Here is a 20,314-nt window from a genome sequence, read left to right as displayed (position 1 = left end):
ACTCTTGAGAGTCCCTTGGACTGCAAGGAGATCAAACCAGTCGATCCTCAAGGAAATCAGTCCTGAATATTCATCGGAAAGACTGATGCTGAAGCTGAAACTCCAATGCTTTGGCCACTTGATGCAAAGAACTGACTCATTAAAAAAGACCCTGATGCTGGGAGAGATTGAAGAGAGGAGGAAAAGGGGATGACAGAGGATGAGATGGTTGAATGGCATCACCAACTCGATGGACATGAGTTTGAGAAAGCTGTGGGAGTCGGTGATGGACAGGGAAGTCTGGCGTGCTGCAGTCCAGGGAGTCACAAAGATTTGGACATGACTGAGTGACTGAACTGACTGAGTGTCTTTCCCAGATGATGCTAATGGTAAAGAACCTGCCTGCCAATGCAGGAGATATAAGAGATGCAGGTTCGATCCCTGGGTTAGTATGATCCCCTGGAAGAGGGCATGGCAACCTACTGCAGTGTTCTTGCTTGGAGAATCCTGTGGACAGGGGAGCGTGGCAGGCTGCAATCCATAGGGTTGCAAAGAGTCAGACATGACTGAAGGAAATTTGCACAGTGTCTTTCCCCAGGAGACTGTCCTTGAAGGACAAAGGACCATGTCTTACTCCTTCATTTTCCGAGAAGCAGTTCAGGGTGGTGGGTGGGAGCCTGGGCTCTGGAATCAGGCTGGTCAGCTTCAGAGCCAACACTGTGCTCACTTACCTTGCTACCATGAGCAAGTCATCAGAACTCTCTGATCTCACCTGTAAAATGAGACCTTAAATTGCATCCTCCATCTCATAAGCTCACTGTGGCGATTCATGAGATTCCTGGATGTGGTTAGTACCCAGCACATACTAAGCCCTCAGTAAACATGGCCTGGTGTTCTTTTCTTTAGCACGTAACTCAGTGCCTGGCACAGAACTGATGTGCAGTTGATGTCAGTTGCGTTGCATTGAAATGAAGCACGGATGTGATCCAGCGAGCTTGACAGGAAGTTCGGAAAAAAAGAGTGCTAGAGGAGACCATGTGAGCAGATGATTGCTGGGGAAATGAGAATGAGATAGTAAATAAAAACTGATGGATCATAGAACTGCAGGATCAGAACCTAGCTCTCCAGCTGTGATATGATGAACACAGAGCCGGGTAGGATCACCTACTCCCTCCCCTTGCCCTGTGTGCTGAACGCTCTAAAGTCTGGAAATATACCATTTTTCATGGCAATAGCTCATGTAGACTGCTGTTCCTTGAAATAGCTCCTTTTCAGTACTGTACAGTTGCTTTAAAAAATCTAAATGCTAGACATTAGTATAAATACTGTTGAATTTTTTTCCATTTCATTCAATCCATTATTCCCGCGAATTTGTGTTGCTTCCTACCTTAATTCTGCATTGCAGTCTATCTTCTATCCATTCTAGTTTGTGTTATCTGCAACTGGGTGAGCATGACTTTTATTTTGTTTTCTGAAACACTATCCAGGCCCCTTCTAAAAACAGAGTCTCCAGACATGTTGCTAGAGACCTCTTTCTGTGTTGGCGTTGATTCATTAAATGATCTCATATTTTTTTTCTCTTTGGGTATAGATTTTAAACTCCTTTCAAATCTATCAAGTATATAAGGATCTGTATTATATTCCCTCTTGTTCACAAGTTTCATGAAAAAACTTGCCGGCATGCTATGTCTGCAGCATTTTTGTTTCACCAATAAAGCCAAGCTATCAGAAAAGAAAATGTAGCCAACTTGTTGAAACCTGTTCCTGATTAACCTAGGTGAACTTCCTAAACTGACTTCCTTTTCTGATTTTAACAAGAGATGTATGTTTCAAAATAGTGAAGTTAACGATACCAAGATAGATTAGACTCAATGCCCAGACCTCGACCATCTAGCTGACAAGCCTGAACACAATCCTGAGAGTTGTGGAAGGTTGTTGAAATTTTTGAATAGGAATTATATGATGATACGATGTTTTAAGAAGATCCATCTGGCAGCAGTGTCCTCGGTGGATGCTAGCAACATGTTATGTGAGGTTTGATGTTGCCCACAGTGATCCCAGAATAGGCTTCCAGACCATTGGTATAGCAATAAAGATGGAAGAGAAGACATTTGGGTTTAAAGAAGAAAATTCAGTGAGACTATTGGGGTAACACAGTAGCAGTGAAAAAATAAAAATAGATAGTTTGGGGCTTCCCAATCTTTTTCACATAATGGAATATGCAGAAAATGTCAGTTTGGCCACTGGGGAAACTAGGGCTGCTTGGATAGGGCCATGACCCAGTGTCATCGGCCTCTCAGGGCTGGGGCCTCCCTTCTCCAAACCCCACGTCCCCCATATCACACACAAAAGACATTATTAAGATCTCCACATGGACATTTTTGTTTTAGAAATAAGTAGTCTTAGCAATATGAAGCTATTTGAACATTTTCATTTTAGAAATGAGTAGTCTTAGCAATATGAAGAAAAACAAACTTGCACCAAAGTCAGGACCAGCAGTATGGAAGAGACTAGATGTGTAAAGGGAAGCCATATTTGCTTCAGGGCCTAATTCTGAACAGATGTGAAATATGGCTAACATGCTTGGAAGAGAACTAGCATCAAGGTTAATGCCAAGCAAGAGAAGCCAGGCCACCAAGCCACCGCCCATGCTGAGTGACACAGGAGAACAGAGGCGGTGGCTATACAGCCTAACTTGGGCATGAAAGTAGGCAATGCCCACCAGACATTCTGGGGGGAGGTATAGACCGCACCTAGGGAGGCACTAGGTAGAAACTGAAGTGTAGACAAACGCAGAAATGAAGAAGTGACTTTGAGTTTTGTATTCATGTGGAGATCTAAGCCTGTTTGCTTGGAAGTGTATGCAGTCCTGCCCATTTATTGCTCCTTGTTGGTTTTCGAGGTTCGTAAATTAAGTCGTTCTGTAGTTTTGGAGCCTCACCTGTGCTACTAATTTGCTTTGCTGCATGGAGCAAATTATAGACTGGGAAAATGCGGGAACTTGCCATCTATAATTCGTGGTGCTAATTGAAGATGTTTGGTTTTAGAAAATTAAAAGGTGTTTCCTTTTTCTTCAGTAAACTCAATGATAGAGTGAGAGCAGGAACCTTACCAACAAGGCGTGCAGATTCTATTATAAAAACAGGAATGAATGGCTCTTTTAAAAAGGAATGGAACCCACACATTTCTCCCAGTGCCTGGCAGCAGGGCCACCATGTGCCTGATGCCAGGGGCACCCATCTTTACACTGGAGTGTGTGACATGGGGGCACACGGCCCTTGTGGCCACATGTGACAGCTCACAGAGCGACCTCTCTGATTCCCCCTGGGGCACCCACCCAGTCCAGCAGGTGCCTATCTGCATTGACCTGTGACATTCGTCACCCCCACGATCACACTCCCTTCCCTAGGCAATATGTGCTCTAGTCTTTCATCCTGACTTACCGTTTTATTCCAATTCAGATCCACCCAGTTGTCCACATGGCTCCCCCCTGGACCTCTGGCACGGGCCAAAACACATCCTTCTGGATTACTTGCTCCAGTCGCTCTGTTGACCTTTCCAGAACTGCACTCTGCTCTCATCATCCCACTCCTCACTACAGTTAAGGAGAAATACCGCCAGGCACTCCAGGCAGGCAGCTCTGGCCTCCTCCCAGCACTGAGACATGCGTCAGTTTTTGCACTTGTCACTGGGCACTGTCAACATTCGATTACACTTTGACTCCTTCACTCCATGTGAGCTTGATGAAGGGCAGGGCTTCTTTGACCCCCAGGGCTTAGCAGCGTGTCCAGCACATAGTAGGCCCTCTTTTCACATTTGGTACATGGGTGAGTAAATGAATATCCTGCCTTCCTTAGATCCAGACACAGTATTCTCATCCTGAGCACATGGACAAAGCCAGCATCTTTGACTTTCATTTAACAGCTGGTTAGGTGATGCCAGGAGAGGCCACCCTGTCTCCGCCAGTGGTTTCTGAGTCTTGCCTTTATCCCTGTGCAGGTAGGGAAGTGGAAAGACAAGTCCCTGCAGATGAAGTACTACGTGTGGCCCCGAATGTGCCCTGAGACGGAAGAACAGGAGGATGACCACCTGAGCATCGTAACACTGGAGGAAGCCCCATTCGTCATTGTGGAGAGCGTGGACCCTCTGAGTGGAACCTGCATGAGGAACACGGTCCCCTGCCAAAAGCGCATCATCTCTGAGTATGTCACCTTCCCCGGGGCTCTGGGGAGGGAGTGGGGCCTGGGACAGTCAGATTGGCCCCAGCCGTTGGCACCAGGCTGGGATCCGAGGCACAGAATTGATTGGGCGCCATGTCTGAATCCTGTTGCTGTTGCGTGATGGGGTTTCCGGCAGCCCTGTGGTCTGGCATCTGGTTCTATCCAGATTGTGACCCGGGAGAATTGCCACTAAACCTGTTATCATTTCTGAGGCTTTGCCTGGGTCTCCATGAGATTCAAGTTCATGGAGATTTAAATTTACATTGGCTTTGAAAGATGTTTTTTTCCGGTCAGCATGTCTTGACATTGTGAGATTTAGAAACATTTTGGGAAATAGATAAAACTAATCTTATGTTGTTAGAAGGCAGGATAATGGTTCGTTTTTGGCGAGGGTGGAAAGGGTCTGGAAGGGAGATCAAGAGGCCTCTAAGGTGCTGGTAACTCTTCTGTATCTGGATTTGGGTTCTGGTTAAATGTTTGAGTTCCATGTATGAAAATTCATCTAGCTGAACCCTTCGGATATCTGTACTTTCCTGATGCATTTTATATTCAAAGGAACATTGAAAATTATGAGAAAACATGGTCCAGTGTGATGAGATAATGAGATTATTTTAGTTCTGTGTTCTGATTTATGTCCTCACTCAGGCCTGATATAAATTGTGCTGAGCTGTGAAGGGGCGCCCGCTTTGTGGTTGGAGTTTTAATGGCAAAGGGTAATATTTTGCCTCTTGTGTAAAAGCCTGGTTTTTGTTTTTTTTGTTTCTTTACCCGGTCAGAAATAAAACAGATGAGGAGCCAGGTTACATCAAAAAGTGCTGCAAGGGGTTCTGTATTGATATCCTTAAGAAAATTTCTAAATCTGTGAAGTTCACCTATGATCTTTACCTGGTTACCAATGGCAAGCATGGGAAGAAAATCAATGGAACCTGGAATGGTATGATTGGAGAGGTGAGTGTCAGGAGTTAAGGGCCATTTCCATGTTTCATTTATTTCATCTAATATAAAAAAATGCTTATTTCACAATCAGCATTTTTATTGGAGAATACCTGCTTTTACAATATTGTGTTCATTTCCGCTGTATAACGTCATGAATCAGTTATATGTAAGCCTATATCCCCTCTCTATTCTGCCTCCCTCTCACCCTCCATCCCACCCCTCTAGGTGATCACAGAGCTCTGAGCTGAGCTCCCTGCACTATAGAGCAGCTTCCTGCTGTTGTTGTTTACCCATTCAGTCATTTCCAACTCTTTTGCCACCCTATGGACTGTAGCCCACCAGGCTCCTCCGTCCATGGAATTTCCCAGACAAGAATACTGGAGTGGGCTGCCATTTTCTTCTACAGGCTAACTTCCTGACCCAGGGATCGAACTCCTGTCTCCTGCATTGGCAGGCGAATTCTTTAACACTGAGCCACCAGGGAACCTCCCCAACCCCCACCCCCCACCCCGCCAGCTATCTAGAAAATACAAAATAGTACAGTTGACTCTTGAACAACATAGGTTTAAACTGTGTGGCTCCATTTATGCATGGATTTTTCTCAATAAATACATCATCGGCCCACCTTACCTGTGGGTTTTGCATCTTGGGATTCAACCAACCACAGATCCTGTCCTATGTTTACGAGCGGCAGTTGGTGGAATCTGAAGATAAGGAGGGACTTAAAGATCCTCAGGTGTTGGTATCCATGGCAGGAGTTGGTACCTGGGGACACTGAGGGATGACTGTAAATGAAATGTACTGTTCCCACTATGCAAAGGGAAGCACTCTAGGGCCCGAATATTTTCCCCATGTTGACCCCTCACCTCCCTGGGCACTCTTATCTGGAGCCTCGCACCTTTTTCCTCAGGTGGTCATGAAGAGGGCCTATATGGCAGTGGGGTCGCTGACCATCAACGAGGAGCGATCGGAGGTGGTCGATTTCTCCGTGCCCTTCATAGAGACTGGCATCAGCGTCATGGTGTCACGCAGCAATGGGACCGTCTCACCTTCTGCCTTCTTAGGTGAGTGATGGGCTTGCAGGTGTGAAGAACATGGATGCAGGGACAGGCCAGACTCTCTCAGTCAGGAGCTGGTTTGCCAGGAGCTTCCCTCAGCCAGGGATTTCATTGTGGGGATCTCAGAACTGACCTTTCTCCAGCATGGAAACTGAAGACCACCCTCAAAAATAGGAAGGCATCATTCCGTATTAAAAAAAAACCACACACAACAGTGCAGGACTGGTAGCAAGGGATCCTACTTGAGTCCCACTCCTGCCTCTTCCTATCATTGAACCTAGAATAAGCTTACTCCATGCTGGGGCCCAGTTTCTTCATCCATTATTGTTGTTGTTCACTTGCTAAGTTGTGTGCGACTCTTCCCAACCCCATGGACTGCAGCACGCCAGGCTCCCCTGTCTTTCACTGTCTCCTGGAGTTTGCTCAGATTCATGTCCATTGAGTCAGAGATACTATCTAACCATCTTATCCCCTGCCACCTCCTTCTCCTTTTGCCTTTAGTCTTTACCACCATCAGGGTCTTTTCCAGTGAGTCAGCCTTTAGCATCAGGTGGCCAAAATATTGGAGCTTCAGCACCAGTCCCTCCAGTGACTATTCAGGTTTGATTTCCTTTAAGATTGACTGGTTTGATCTCCTCGCTGTCCAAGGGACTCTCGAGAGTTTTCTCAGGCACCGCAATTCGAAAGCATCAGTTCTTTGGCACTCAGCCTTCATCCGTAGAAGAAGGCATTTTGACTAGCTGATCTCTGAAGCTGCTTCCTGCTTTAATAACTTCTAATTCTGGATATCATTCAAATACCTATTTATTTCAAATTATCTTCAAGAATGGAGCTCAGTGCTACAAAAAAAAAAAAAAAAAAAAAGGTTTTCTGCCTTCACATTAATTTTCAGAGGCTTTGCCAAATCAAGCTATTCTGACCCTAACCTATCCCCCACCCCTCCCCATAGGAACCTGTACCTCACTCTCCAGCATCACTTATGTGTCAAAAGCCTTCCATATGATATAAGACCGGGTGAGATGAGGCCAAGATTTCAATTAGATGAGGTCTTTTGTGAGCTCATACTCCATATTTTTTTTTGCCGGGACTGTGAGAGCAAGGGATTGGAAAATAAAATGTCACCTTGAAAACAAACCATTGGCTAGCAGATAGGAAGTTGGTTTGGTCCTAAACAAGCTGAAAGCCCTTGGGCCAGTCACCATCTCTCTAAAGGACATTAATACTCTTTTGTGAGGATGTTGGAATAGACAACAACTAACACTTCTTTCAGCTTCAATCTGGGGAGAATTATTGAAGGAACACACTCCAAGGCAGAGTTACAGATTCCAGAGAATTTTTCTATAATTACTCAGATTTCTCAACTAACCTCTTACTCACAGTAAAGCGACTCTCGCCCTGCCAATTTTATGTGAAATGTTATTGGATAGGACACACAATGTATATTAATCCTCAGAGCAGTTTTACGTATTTTATTTGCTTTTTCTCCTTTACAAGGGTAATTGAAACATTAAAAGATACAAATAAACCATATTGTAATTTTCATCTTGTCAGCCCAGCACTAACTCTAACTTCTGAACTAGAAGACCCAGTGACACTTCAGTGTAGCTCTAGGATGACATAGAAATGCCAGGCAGGGTGTGTGTATGTGTGGAGGAAGAACAGTCAATTAATTACAGGAGTAAGACAAGTCAGTATTTATTGAACACTTATTATGGGACGGCCCAGGCATCCCTCTACCAACTTCGATCATATTATTTCATTGGCACTATTAACATACTCAGTTTATGGCTTAGGAAACTGAATCTCATTTATGTAATTTTCCAGCAGTCTCCCAGCTAGTAAGGAGCAGATCCAGAATTAAAGTTTAGATGTGGCTGCCCTTGCAGCCTGTGTTCTAGTACAGGTGGGGCCATTTCAGAGCTCGACTCCTAAATCAGGAATCAGTCCAGTGGGCTGGGACTAAGACGTGATTTAAAATGGAAAAGCACAGACTTTTGCCCTCAGAAGCCCTCAATTTTTATAACCTGGCTCTGCCACCTTCTGAGTATGAACTTACAAAGGGCTGGGACCGTTGAGTCTTAGTTACTGTTCTGTAAAATATATATAATAATCCATAATGAAAGGGCTGTTATCAAAGGACCATAGAAACTATGTGATGAGGTACTTTCTAAATTGTGTAGACCAGTACACATATTTCTTTGTGTTTTATGTACTGAAAGTTGCCCTGGGCCTAATGAGGGGAAAGAAAGCCTAGAGACAGTGCTTTTACTCAGTTATTCCCTAATCTTGGACAAAGTGAGATTGAAGTAGGATTGCAGTCAGTCAGAACCAAGGAGGAGAGGATTTCTACTCCACTTTTTTATTGTTCAGTCACTCAGTTGTGTCTGACTCCACAACCCAATGGACTGCAGCATGCCAGTCTCCTCTGTCCTTCACTATCTCCCAGAGTTTGCTCAAATTCATGTCCATTGACATGCCATCCAACCATCTCGTCCTCTGCCATCCCCTTCCCCCCTGCTCTTAATCTTTCCCAGTATCGGGGTCTTTTCTAATGAGTCAGCTCTTATCATCAGATGGCCAAAATATTGGAGCTTCAGCTTCAGCATCAGTCCTTCCAATGAATAGTCAGGGTTTATTTCCTTTTGGCTTGACTGGTTTGACTCTACTGTCTAGAGGCTTTGAACTGTACCTTCCACCCTCACATCTCTGGCTGCCACTGAAAGGTTTTGCATTTCACAGTTGGAGTGTGCCTTATCAAGGTTCTTTTTAAATTAATTAAGTGACTGGGCTGTTATAATTCCCTTCGGAGTTCAAAAGTAAAGTAGATTTCAAAGTTAAGGAAATATTTTTGAATTTCCAGTCCGTTTTCCCCCTTTTCAGTTTCATCTTTATTAATGATTTGGAAGATGGAGAAAACAGCATGTTAATTCACTTAGCTCAGAGTTTACAATGTGATGTGACAGCTATAAAAGGCCAGAACTATTTTGAGGCACAATTGAGGAAGCATTGTATTGTGGGACTGAAGAGTGATTGTCCCTTTTCACAGGCCTCCAGAGAGAGAGCTACTGGAATTCAGTGTTCAATTACTGGACACCTCTGAGCCAGAGAGATTTAGATCAGCTGGAAGAGAGTCTCCAAAAATGATTAAAGAAATTAAAGAAAGCAGGTGTAGAACATTCCTGCTATCTTGCCTGGTCTTGTCCCGTCAACCCTGTCACCTGGAAAGACTAGATTGTGCTTGTACTGTTAATTATCATGTTCCTCTCTTATTTGCTACATTCCCAGTGTTGTAGATACTGATATTTAATTTAGATTGATTTTTTTAACATTGACATTGTCTCATACATTAATGATATCTAATAAAATACACCATATCCAAGCAAGCTGAAAATGTCAATCTAGGCAGGAAAGTTCAAGAGAAGTGAGGCAAGGAGGCAAGGGAGTCATTCATTGTGCTTAAGTATTACTGAACCAATTCAAGCCTCTAAGAGTGACTGAGTTTGTTGAGAATGAACTTGGCTGCAAGGCTTGGAATGTTACTGAAAGCTTTCCTAGGTCCCACTGTGGGGTGTGGCATATAGATGAGGGTGTAAACCAAGAGTGGGTCCCACAGGACTCACTTACTCCATGTCTAGTGTAGGGTTGGCCAAAAAGTTCATTTTGAGTTTTTCTGTAGGATGTTATAGAAAAATCAGAATGAACCTTTTGGCCACATGAGTGCATGCTCAGTCACTTCAGTCATGTCTGACTCTTTGCGACCGTACAGACTATAGCCCACCAGGCTCCTCTGTGCATGGGATTCTCCAGGCAAGAATACTGGAGTGGGTTGCCATGCCCTCCTCCAGGGGATCTTACCGACCCAGGGATCAAACCCGCGACTCCTGCAGCTCCTGCACTGTAAATGGACTCTTTACTACTGAACCACTGGGGAAGCCCAACTTTTTGGCCACCTCAATACTTATTCTAGTTCCACTGTTTACCAAAAACCCAGATATCGGTCTAATCATGGCAGAAACTATCTCTACCATCTCAAAAAGGACAGGCAAGAGGCTGTCCTTCTCATGTGTTTGAAAGAAAATAAATTTCCACATGCCTATCAGGGGAATGGAAACAGTCAGACACAGCCTCTTACTCCTCCTAACCCAGGCCCTGACTCTCTGAAAGGGGCACACACTTGTGGTTTGTGTTTCCCAAAGAGACGCGTCGCAGGGAGTGAAGGAACACATGACTAAATCAGGACCCGTTCGTTCTGTTTTAACCCTGAGTGCCGATGTTCTCCTTCCCCAGAGCCATTCAGCGCTGACGTGTGGGTCATGATGTTTGTGATGCTCCTCATCGTCTCGGCCGTGGCCGTCTTTGTCTTCGAGTACTTTAGCCCCGTGGGTTACAACAGGTGCCTCGCTGACGGCAGAGGTAAGGCGGCTGTAACCGCGGCATGTCTGCCTTTTTCTCCTTCTCGGCTCTGAATCTCTGTGCCCCTCGCCTGCTGTCTGCCTCCTCCCTAACCCTCAGGCCTCTAGGTTGTCCTCTTAGTGACTTGTTAGAAAGACCCCAGTTAAGATGCTGGTTTGAATCTGTGTGTCCCCTCCCCGGCTCAAGCCTGGCCCCTAGCCCAGTTCTACCCCTGGACGAGTGAGAGCTGAGCAGGCAGGAGATACGTGTAACGTAACCGTGTTAGAGGAAACTGTTGTGATAACCTTAGGCTATGATAAGCAGTCTGTCTGATCAGATGGGCTAACAAGGCAGATGAGATGCATGTATCGAGAATAAGAAAAAAAGTAGACTGAATCATGGAAAAGCAAGGGCTAGAACTAGTTTCAGAATTTTCTGAATTCACAGAATAAGACATCTTAGAATGATAAAAACATAAAAAAAAGAAAGAAAAAATAGGTCACCCCAGGGTACATGCCAGGGTAGTTGTGACTGAAAGAATTCTCCGCAGCCAAAGGATTACCTCTGGTCTCTACAGAATGTGTCTGCAGCTCACATCCCTCTGTCAAGAGGCAGAGATTTGGGTATTAAATAAAATGGCCAGGGGATAACAGTTCTCACCCACAGCTACTCTTGGGGGTGGTTCATCCATCTTCCTGGCTATGAAGATCCACCCATGTGTTTGAGGCATTTGTGAGACCTCACACAAAGTTTACTAGATCTCCAAAGGGGAACATGGGATCCTTCTAAATATCTCTTCTAAAACTTCCTGAAAACCCCATGATTAGGAAATATTATGCCTTCTCTGAGTCTTTACCCATCCACAAAGTGAGCTTTATCCTGGAATTATGCCTCAAAGAGGAGAGATTCTTAATACATTAAGAATTAACTATAGAGCACTTAAAAGACAAAGATGCAAAGACCTCATATTCCAATATTCTGAATATTCAATATTCAAGTCCAGAGTGGAACTCAAACCACTATAAGTTTCAAAATAGCAGTTCTCTACCTTGGTTGCATGTTAGAATAACTACTCCACCCCACGCCAATTTAATAAGAATCTCTGGGGATGGGGTGCCAGGCAGCAATATTTTGTCAAAGCTCCCTTTGTGCTTCTGTTGAATTCATAGTCCAAGCTATGAACCACACCTACACTGAAGGATTTCCAGGTGCACACCTACCTTCTCATCTGGGGTGTGCATTCTGGGCTGGAAATGTGAACATCTCCACCATACAGAATAGTCAAGTGCTTCCTGCTTGTGCCAAAAGGTCACCCCAAAGCTGTGGCTACTCCCCATCCTGATTAGTAACAAGTGAGGCATTGGAGAAGCACAGGAGTACCTACATATGTTGGCAATGTTAAGAACTAAAGCCAGCATGTACCCTCACCGACCTGCAAAGAAAATCAAAGCAGCAAATATTCAGACACCAAATTCAGAGCAAGAACTTACAATGACTCACTTTACCAAAGGATGCTTGTCTTCACCAAGGAATTCAACATGGGGCCACTTTAAGTATCAAGTCTCCTTGCGGCATCTTCCAGTGTACAAAACTTTGATTTAGACACAACTCTTTCAATATGCATCTGCTCCATGAAATAAGGTCCACACACACAGATGTGTGTGCGCAGTTAGATCTTAGGCCTGACATGTGTAGTCATTGATGATTTAGGTGGCAGAGCAGATGCTCAAAGGATCGCAGAAAGCATCGTAAGACCTGTGCTAATGTGCTGTAAAACTGTGCACGCAGATGTTCGTTTCTGCAGCAGAGGAGCTGCCAGCAGACGCAGGAAGCAGGCAAGGTTTCACCATCACCAAGCAGAGAAAGCAGAGAGGTCACAATAAATTTATGGACAGAAGCCCTGAATGATCTACATAAAGTTTGGGTGGAGGACAAAGACAGCCTACCTTTCTGCCTTTAGATTCATGTGGCCAAGCCAGGGATCTGTGGCTGACTCTCTGGGCCTTTTGGTGTTCTCTTATACAAAAGGCAGGTACTGGTGGAAAAAACCAGGCGGGAAATGTTAACATGGGAGTGAGGTCAAGATTGTCTTTGAAACACTGAGTGCTAGAAGCCAAAGAAAAATCAGGATCAACTACATTCAAAGCAGAGTCAGTGAATGAAATTGGAGGTCTGTGACCAATGGGCAGAAAAGACCCTGCTTGGTTCTTGCTCATCTTCTTTGAAGTTTAATTGCTTTCTTGGTAGATACAAATATAAATTTTAAGAACCACAGTAATGAGGATGCAAAGGTGACCACAGTGGGATGGTTGCCTTTGTTACTCAGTTTTGATGAGATCTTAATGGTCTTCCATCCATCAAGGCAGAAAGCTGGCCTTCTCCGTTGTCCTGGTTGAGTTATGGTCATTGGTTGGAGTAAGATCCACCACACATCCCAGGCCTCTGGTTTTTCTCTTCTGCCTTCCGGAGGGCCCCAGAAGAAGTGAGACATGAAAAAAAAAAGAAGTGAGACATGAACTCTCAACTGAAAAAAACCACCTATGAAAGGGCAGGGGCTTCACTGGCTGGTGTCCAGTCTGAGCTGGAATTTATCAGCCCATGTACTTGTAGGTTTAAATGGAACCGGTGAGTCTGTCTTGACCTTCTGTCCTTGTCTTTTTGTCCCACCAGAGCCAGGTGGCCCATCTTTCACCATCGGCAAAGCTATTTGGTTACTGTGGGGTCTGGTGTTTAACAACTCCGTCCCTGTGCAGAACCCCAAGGGTACCACGTCCAAGATCATGGTGTCCGTGTGGGCCTTCTTTGCCGTCATCTTCCTGGCCAGCTACACTGCCAACTTAGCTGCCTTCATGATCCAAGAGGAGTATGTGGACCAGGTTTCCGGCCTGAGTGACAAAAAGGTAGGAGCGCCGCTTGAAACCGCCCATCTTTCCCCTCGGTCCCGTTCTGAGCCGTACTCAGGGCTCTCACGGACCTGTTAATTTTCTAAATCTCTAAAATCGACCATTCTTTCTTACAACTCCTTAAATTGGGACGCGGGAGCAGAAATCAGTGTCCCTACTGAAATAATATCACCTCACGTTCACCTTCTCATTTGTGAAAGGTCGGCGCCAGCAGGCTCTGGGCTGCAAATGAGGGGCTTGGTGTGTTAGCGGCTTTCTGAGCGCAGGGCTCCTGTTGTTGGGTACGCTCAGCACAGGGCTGTGAATTTGGGGTGTCATTAGAGGGCCGCCCCGCGCACCCACACTGCATGCACCAGCTCCTTACGCCTTCATTTTCTACCCAGGGCTGTTCGCCTGCGCGCTCCCCCGTTGGTCCTCTGCGCTCTCACACGTCCCCAGGGCTGGGAAGGAGGATTGTTCTCATTGTGTCCTGAAGAAAAGTAGCTGCCCTTTAACTAGATGATTGTCCAGAGTGGGGGGTGGTGCACCCGTGAATGGGCTGTCCCCGAACCCAGCGCAGGCCTTGTTGCTGGCCTGTGCCATGGTGGGGGGACGGGTGGGGGGGCATGTCTGCCGGTTGCCATGGTCTCTGGGTGAGGATATGCAAAACCTGTGCTCAGCTCCTGTGACTCTCCAGGTCTGCTGGAATCATCAGTTTCCGTGGCGCTCTGTCACCTGCCCTTCTGGTAACTGGGGTGGTCCAACCCTGGCACTATGGGCTGCCTTCCCGGAGTGCCCAGCAAAGCTTCTGGAAACCCCAGAACCCTCTAGAGACGTTCACTTACCACAAACCTCCTCCTCTCTGCTTTCTTAAGATTTAGAAACCATGATTTCCCATCCCTACCCCCAGGAGAAACTGTGTGATACAGACAGACCTGTGTTAGACCAGACAGGTCCCGTGTAGTTAATGGTTTATCACATGCGCAGCTTTCCTCAAGATAAACCTAATTAACCACTGAGCAAATGGTTTGGGAAGAGGGAAAAGGAGAAGATGGTCTCTTTGGAGGCTTCAGTTATGGTTTCTCCATTTACTCATCACTACTCATCAAGAACATTCAGAAGCATGAAGAAGATAACAAGCTTCTTAAGGAAATGAATATATGTCTATTTGTATACACACACAAAAGGATCACTCATGATGTTTTCCTCTTTATGTCAGCTCTTTCTCTGGTGTGTCTTCCTTTTCACTTTATTTTTCTTCCTTACTTTTTAAACTATTCCCTCTCTTGTATTTCCTTCTCCTTTACTTTTGAGCTTTTTTTTTTTTTACTTCCTTATTCTAACTCCTGATTTATTATGCATTTATTCAGATATTCATCCATCTATTACTTCATTCATCTTAGGCCTTTCTCACCTTGTTCCTTTGTCAATATCCTTCCTTCACCATCATGATCCCCTCAGAAAATCTGAGCTACACCTCTCCCCTCACTCCCTTCTACAACTGCTTTTTGTGCCCATTTCTGTAACCTGGGCAGTCATGGGGCTGAAAACAGCTGATGCCTCAGGGCTCCATACCTGGACCCGGCAGAGCTGCAGTGGGCCGTATGTGTGTGTGTGTTAGTCACTCAGTCGTGTCCAACTCTTCGTGACTGTAGCCCGCCAGGCTCCTCCTTCCATGGGGATTCTCCAGGCAAAAATACTGGAGTGGGTTGCCATTTCCTCCTCCACGGGATCTTCCCAACCCAGGGATCGAACCCAGGTCTCCTGCATTGCAGGCAGATTCTTTACCCTCTGAGCCACCAGGGAAGCCCTTGTCTCAAGTACAGCAATTAAAATCCCTTGGAAGCACATACTCTCCAGAATACTTAAGTACCTGTTGGTTTTGTGGTGTGTACACTTAATTGGTGATGGTGGCTTAGCCGCTTAGTCATGGCTGACTCTTGCAATCTGATGGACTGTAGCCCACCGGGCTCCTCTGTCCGTGGGATTCTCCAGGCAAGAATACTGGAGTGGGTTGCCATTTCCTCCTCCAGGGGATCTTCCCAACCCAGGGACTGAACCCGGGTCTCCTGCATTGCAGACAGATTCTTTACCCTCTGAGCCACCAGGGAAGCCGTGTCCTTCCTCAAACACAAGTGTGACAGAGGCATGGCAGGGCTCATCCCCACATGTGGGTCTGGCAGAGGTGCGGATGACCGTGGCCTCACGTCGGGGAATGGCAGAGGTGTGGCAGGTCCTGTCCCCATGCAGAGGGTGGTGGGACCGTGTGCCTTTGCAGTACACAACGTGCTTGAGGTCAGGGTACTCTGGGCCGTTCAGTGGGGGAGCCACCACTTTTTATCACATTGTTTTCTTCCGATGCCTCCGAGAATTCATTAGGACACTGTATTTATGTTTTCCATCCTTTCAAGGGCCATCCGGCAACAACTGAACGATTTTCTACTTGAGCTAAGCATAATTGAGATGGAGGGAGATTGTTTTCCCTTCTGCGGCTTTGAAAGAACATACCGTTCTGGGCCACGCCACTTGAACAGAGAGGCTCTGCCTCTGTCTGTCCTCCACGCCATGTTGGTTATGTTCTGAAAAGATGCATCCCACCTTTGCTTGAAGAACTCTCTGGCTCCATTGCTTACAGAGTAAAGGTGACTTTTTTCAGACGTGGCTTTCAGAGTTTTTACTAATGATCCCCAGGGTGTGCCATCACTTCCATCTCATCTCGTGTGTAGACTCTTATACCTTATGTTCCAGGCATCCTTGCCTCCTTCTCCTTCCCAACCACATGCTCTGCACCTGCCTGGATTGTTCTCCTCACTTCTGCACTCACCACACTCCTACTGAAATGGCAAGACAAATTCGAGATCACTTTATTTTGTAAAGCTTTCTCATCTGGGAAGTTAGCCATTGTCTTCTCTGTCCTGGCAATCATCTGTACCTTTGTTAGAACCCTTGTCTCCCACATTGTAATCTACAGACCTGTACCCGACCTGTACCTGTATCTCTCTCTATTTTTACATATTTATTTTTGGCTACACTCAGTATTAGTTGTGGCATATGGGCTCAGTAGTTTCAGAACATGAGCTTAGTTGCCCTGGCCCATGTGGAATCTTAGTTCCCCAACCAGGGATTATACCTGCATCCCTTGCATTGGAAGGCAGAAGGTTAAGAATTACCACTTAATTCTTGGACCACTGGACCACTTAACCACTGGACCACCAAGGAAATCCCTCTCCCCCTATTTGACCATGTGCTCCACAATGTCAGTGACCATAACTTGGTTATGATGTTTATAAAAAGTCTGTGGGAAGAGAAGGAGAGAAGTATATTGAATAGTCTCTTGCACAGAGCAATGGACTAGGCATGACAGGCAAAGAAAACAGCAAGAGAAAAGAGCCCTTTAACAGCTGTTCAGCTTGAACATGGTGATCTGATCCATTTCAGAACTCTGCAAATGACAAAATAGTAAATGGTAAGCATCCTACCAGAAAGTGTCAACATCATTTACATAATTATAGAAAACATTCAAGTAACTAATAACATATGACTGCATATCAGTGTCAGGAGCAGTATTATAAATCAGAGTTTTCTGAACGTACACTTAAAATGTCAAAATTCTTATTAGTTTTCCTTCAAAACTAAACGCTAAGTCTTGGGAATGACTTTGCGTGAGAGGAAGTATATTCTGTGAATTTAGAAAAAAAAATAATAAAGCCATCAAAGCCATAACATTTTGCTTTGCAGAGAAATGAGGTGATTTTGAAGATTCTTTTTTCAGTGTAATTAAATTTTCATCAGGGAAGGTAACATTTGAAGTGGAGAAGGGTTTCTAAACTTGTTCTGACTCTCATAGATGACATATCTTCTATGTAAGTCAGACCAAATCGTAGATATTGTGGAGTGATGATGGGAAGGTATTTGCTGTCATTAAATCTATATATTTTAAGAAATTAACTTCAATTTTATGGCAGAAAAATGTTCCTGGGTCTCATTTATGTCAAGGTACAAAGTCAGAATGTTCAGAGTTAAATTTCCATGGCATCCTATTTTGGGGTTCCTTTTTACTGGATGCCTTCCATCTTGCAATAGCACATTACATCAGTGAATTCAGAATGATTCCACTGCATCTATAACTAAAAATGGTTTCAAGTTCTAACATTTAGCAACCCTACTGTACATTCCTTCAGCTCTCCCAGTGGGAGGAGGCTGTAAGGGAGCTGGTGACATCTTTCTTCTCTTAACAAAGAGCCACAATGCTCATTCTCATATTCTCAGCTCTCCAGATGGATTTCTCATTTTGCAGTCTGCCAACCACCATGTGGAGGGGAAAGAGCTTGGCCAGACAAACAGGAGACATAGTCTCTGGGTGTTGGATACATTACGTACGCTGCGTGTATGTTATACAAATGATTTTCATGAGGTATGATTAGTCCCATTTTACAGATAAGAACACTGAGTCTCCAGGAAGTTTAGTGATTCCGTAAAGTCCTACATTATCAAGGTTTGAGTTCAGAGCCAAGGTTTGAGTTCCTATGTGTCTGCCTCTAAAAAGCACTTTGCCAGGATGTCTCCCTAGATAACATTATGACATAGCTCAGGATTGGTATTAACACCCTGCACCCACTTCTTCATTTAATCTCCCGTCTTCTCATTTAATGACTTTCAGTTTTGGTTCCACCTAATCTATCCCTTCTCAGGTCACTGTACACTACCACTGCCATGACTGCTACAACTACTTCTACTGATAATAATAGTAACAGTTATCATTATTATTAATATAACTTCAGCAATGATATCTCTGTGAACATTTTTCAGCTCTCAGGAACCAGGCATAATGCCAAATACATTACATAGATTATCTTATGTAATGGTGCTTTTAATATCTTCATTTGTAGATGAGAAAATTGAAGCTTGCAGAGGTTAAGTCATCTGCCCTTCTGATGTTCCTGGCTGGCTAATAGCCCCTAAACAGAGTGTCACCATGTCTAGATCCCAGTGCTCTTTCCAGCTAATCCTTTCTTTCTAACCTTCCCATCTACCTTTCTGATACTTAACAAGTGAGATCCTTCTCCTCTACTAAAGAGTAGCTAGCTATCTGATTAACTCACCCCCAAATAATTAGATAGTGTTTTAACATTTTTTTTCATAAGTTTTTCAGAGGCATGACTTTGAATGGAGGGTGATATTTCCTGGGTTTGAGCAGGCTTACTGCCCACAAGACTGACTTTAACCTGGGCCTTCTGTGACCAGGAGCTTTAAGCCATGGTTGGAGGGTGGGAGAGGGATGCGAGCAGGGGAAAAGGTCAGGGGCTGAAGGAAGCCTGCTGGGGGTGCAGAGGCTGCCAAGGTCACTAGAGGCTGCTCTCAGGCCATGGGGCTCCTGAGGGTACCTGGCTGCATCCCGCCTCACTCATTCTCACCACATGAGTGACATATGCCTGCGTTATATTTTGTTGGTTCTTTTCCTCGGGGAACAACAGGAACTTTATTCACTTGAAATGTCAAGAAAGTGTTTCTCTAATTAATGAGGGCAGGCATCTTCGCTTGCAGCATTGAAAGTGCCATCAGGACAGCCTTCTTAAAACTGAGGACCCCATGGCTTTTCCAGACAATGACTCTTCTGAGTTCCCGAGAAGTTCCACAAGCATCTGGAAACTGCCTTATATCCTTCTGGCAGATAGGCACTGTATGACTTTTTAAATTAATGTGCAAACGAATGTGTCAGTCTGCATCCTGGAAGAAACCCAGCCTGGTGAGGAGTGCATTTACACCACAGCTACCCTGATGTGTGATGCTTGGGGGGCATTTGATCGTGAGTGAGGAAATGGGCCTTGCTTTCCCCTGTACAAATGGGACTTTCTCGCCCTATTAACTTTAGGCCGGGAGCCAGTGGGAGACAGCTGATCTCCAGCCTGATCTGTCACACGCTGGTCCTGGCCCAGGCCATCTTGGTTAGGTTCTGGAATGCTGAGCTAAAAATAGCTCATCAAGGCACACAGCAGGCATGAACTACTAGCTGGGGACCTAGAAATGAGGGCCTGGGCCTGGCCTTCAGATAGCTGAGCAAAATAAGGGAATGATTTATTGCGTGGCATCCCCCAGAGATGTCAAACCTCTGGTCCTTTTGTTGAAACTGGCCTAGAGCAGTTCTGGAGGGGAACTTCCCTGGTGGTCTAGTGATTAAGAATCTGCCTTGCAATGCAAGGGGCATGGGTTCGATCCCTGGTGGGGGAACTAAGATCCCACATGCCATGGGGCAACGAAGCCTGGGCACAGCAACTACTTAGCCACATACTCTGGAGCCCGTGAGCCACAGCTAGAGAGTCTGTGTGCTACAAGGAAAGATCCCACATGACTAGTGAAGATCCCACATGCCACAACTAAGACTCAACACAGACAGACAAATAAATTTTTTGAAAAAAGGACAGTTCTGGAGGAAATGACAGAAGAAAACTCCCCAAACCCTGGGGTTGTACTGGGTATAGGACATGCATGGCTTGGAGGAGGGACACCACGCCCCTTGCCTCCTGCTTAGCTAGCTGAACCAGTCTACACTATACGTGGACCTCCGCCCCCAGGACCGCACTGCCTCATTCCTGCCAGGGTGGCCTCCATCCAGATGGATCCAAATCAAAGCCCTGGGGCTTCAGCAGCCCCAACTCTGTTACTTGGGGTTGGCTCTCACCACGTCTCTAGGATTATTTGAGAACGGGACTGCTTATGGTCCCCAGGTGGCTGCCTTGAACTCTTGATTCTCAAATTCATTCTTGACTTGACTGGCTGCCTTGACTGAGGCATCCAGTGAAGCTTAGCAGTGGTCACACTCCTGGTCCTGGGATACAAATGTCCTGGT

General features: G+C 45.3%; 1 protein-coding gene across 1 annotated transcript in view; it reads left to right on the top strand.

The window, feature by feature from the left end:
* GRIN2B (glutamate ionotropic receptor NMDA type subunit 2B) overlaps window positions 1-20,314 on the top strand; it is a 480,842-nt gene that overhangs the window by 417,310 nt on the left and 43,218 nt on the right. The window contains 5 exon segments of the mRNA XM_043882346.1: window positions 3,979-4,181; window positions 4,976-5,147; window positions 6,046-6,199; window positions 10,481-10,606; window positions 13,256-13,485. Of these exon segments, the coding sequence (XP_043738281.1) occupies window positions 3,979-4,181; window positions 4,976-5,147; window positions 6,046-6,199; window positions 10,481-10,606; window positions 13,256-13,485 (885 nt within the window).

This window comes from Cervus elaphus, chromosome 22, assembly GCF_910594005.1.
Source record: "Cervus elaphus chromosome 22, mCerEla1.1, whole genome shotgun sequence".
NCBI lineage: Eukaryota > Metazoa > Chordata > Mammalia > Artiodactyla > Cervidae > Cervus > Cervus elaphus.
The sequence above is the reverse complement of the archived record's forward strand: the minus strand, read 5'-3'. Positions and strand labels throughout refer to the sequence as shown.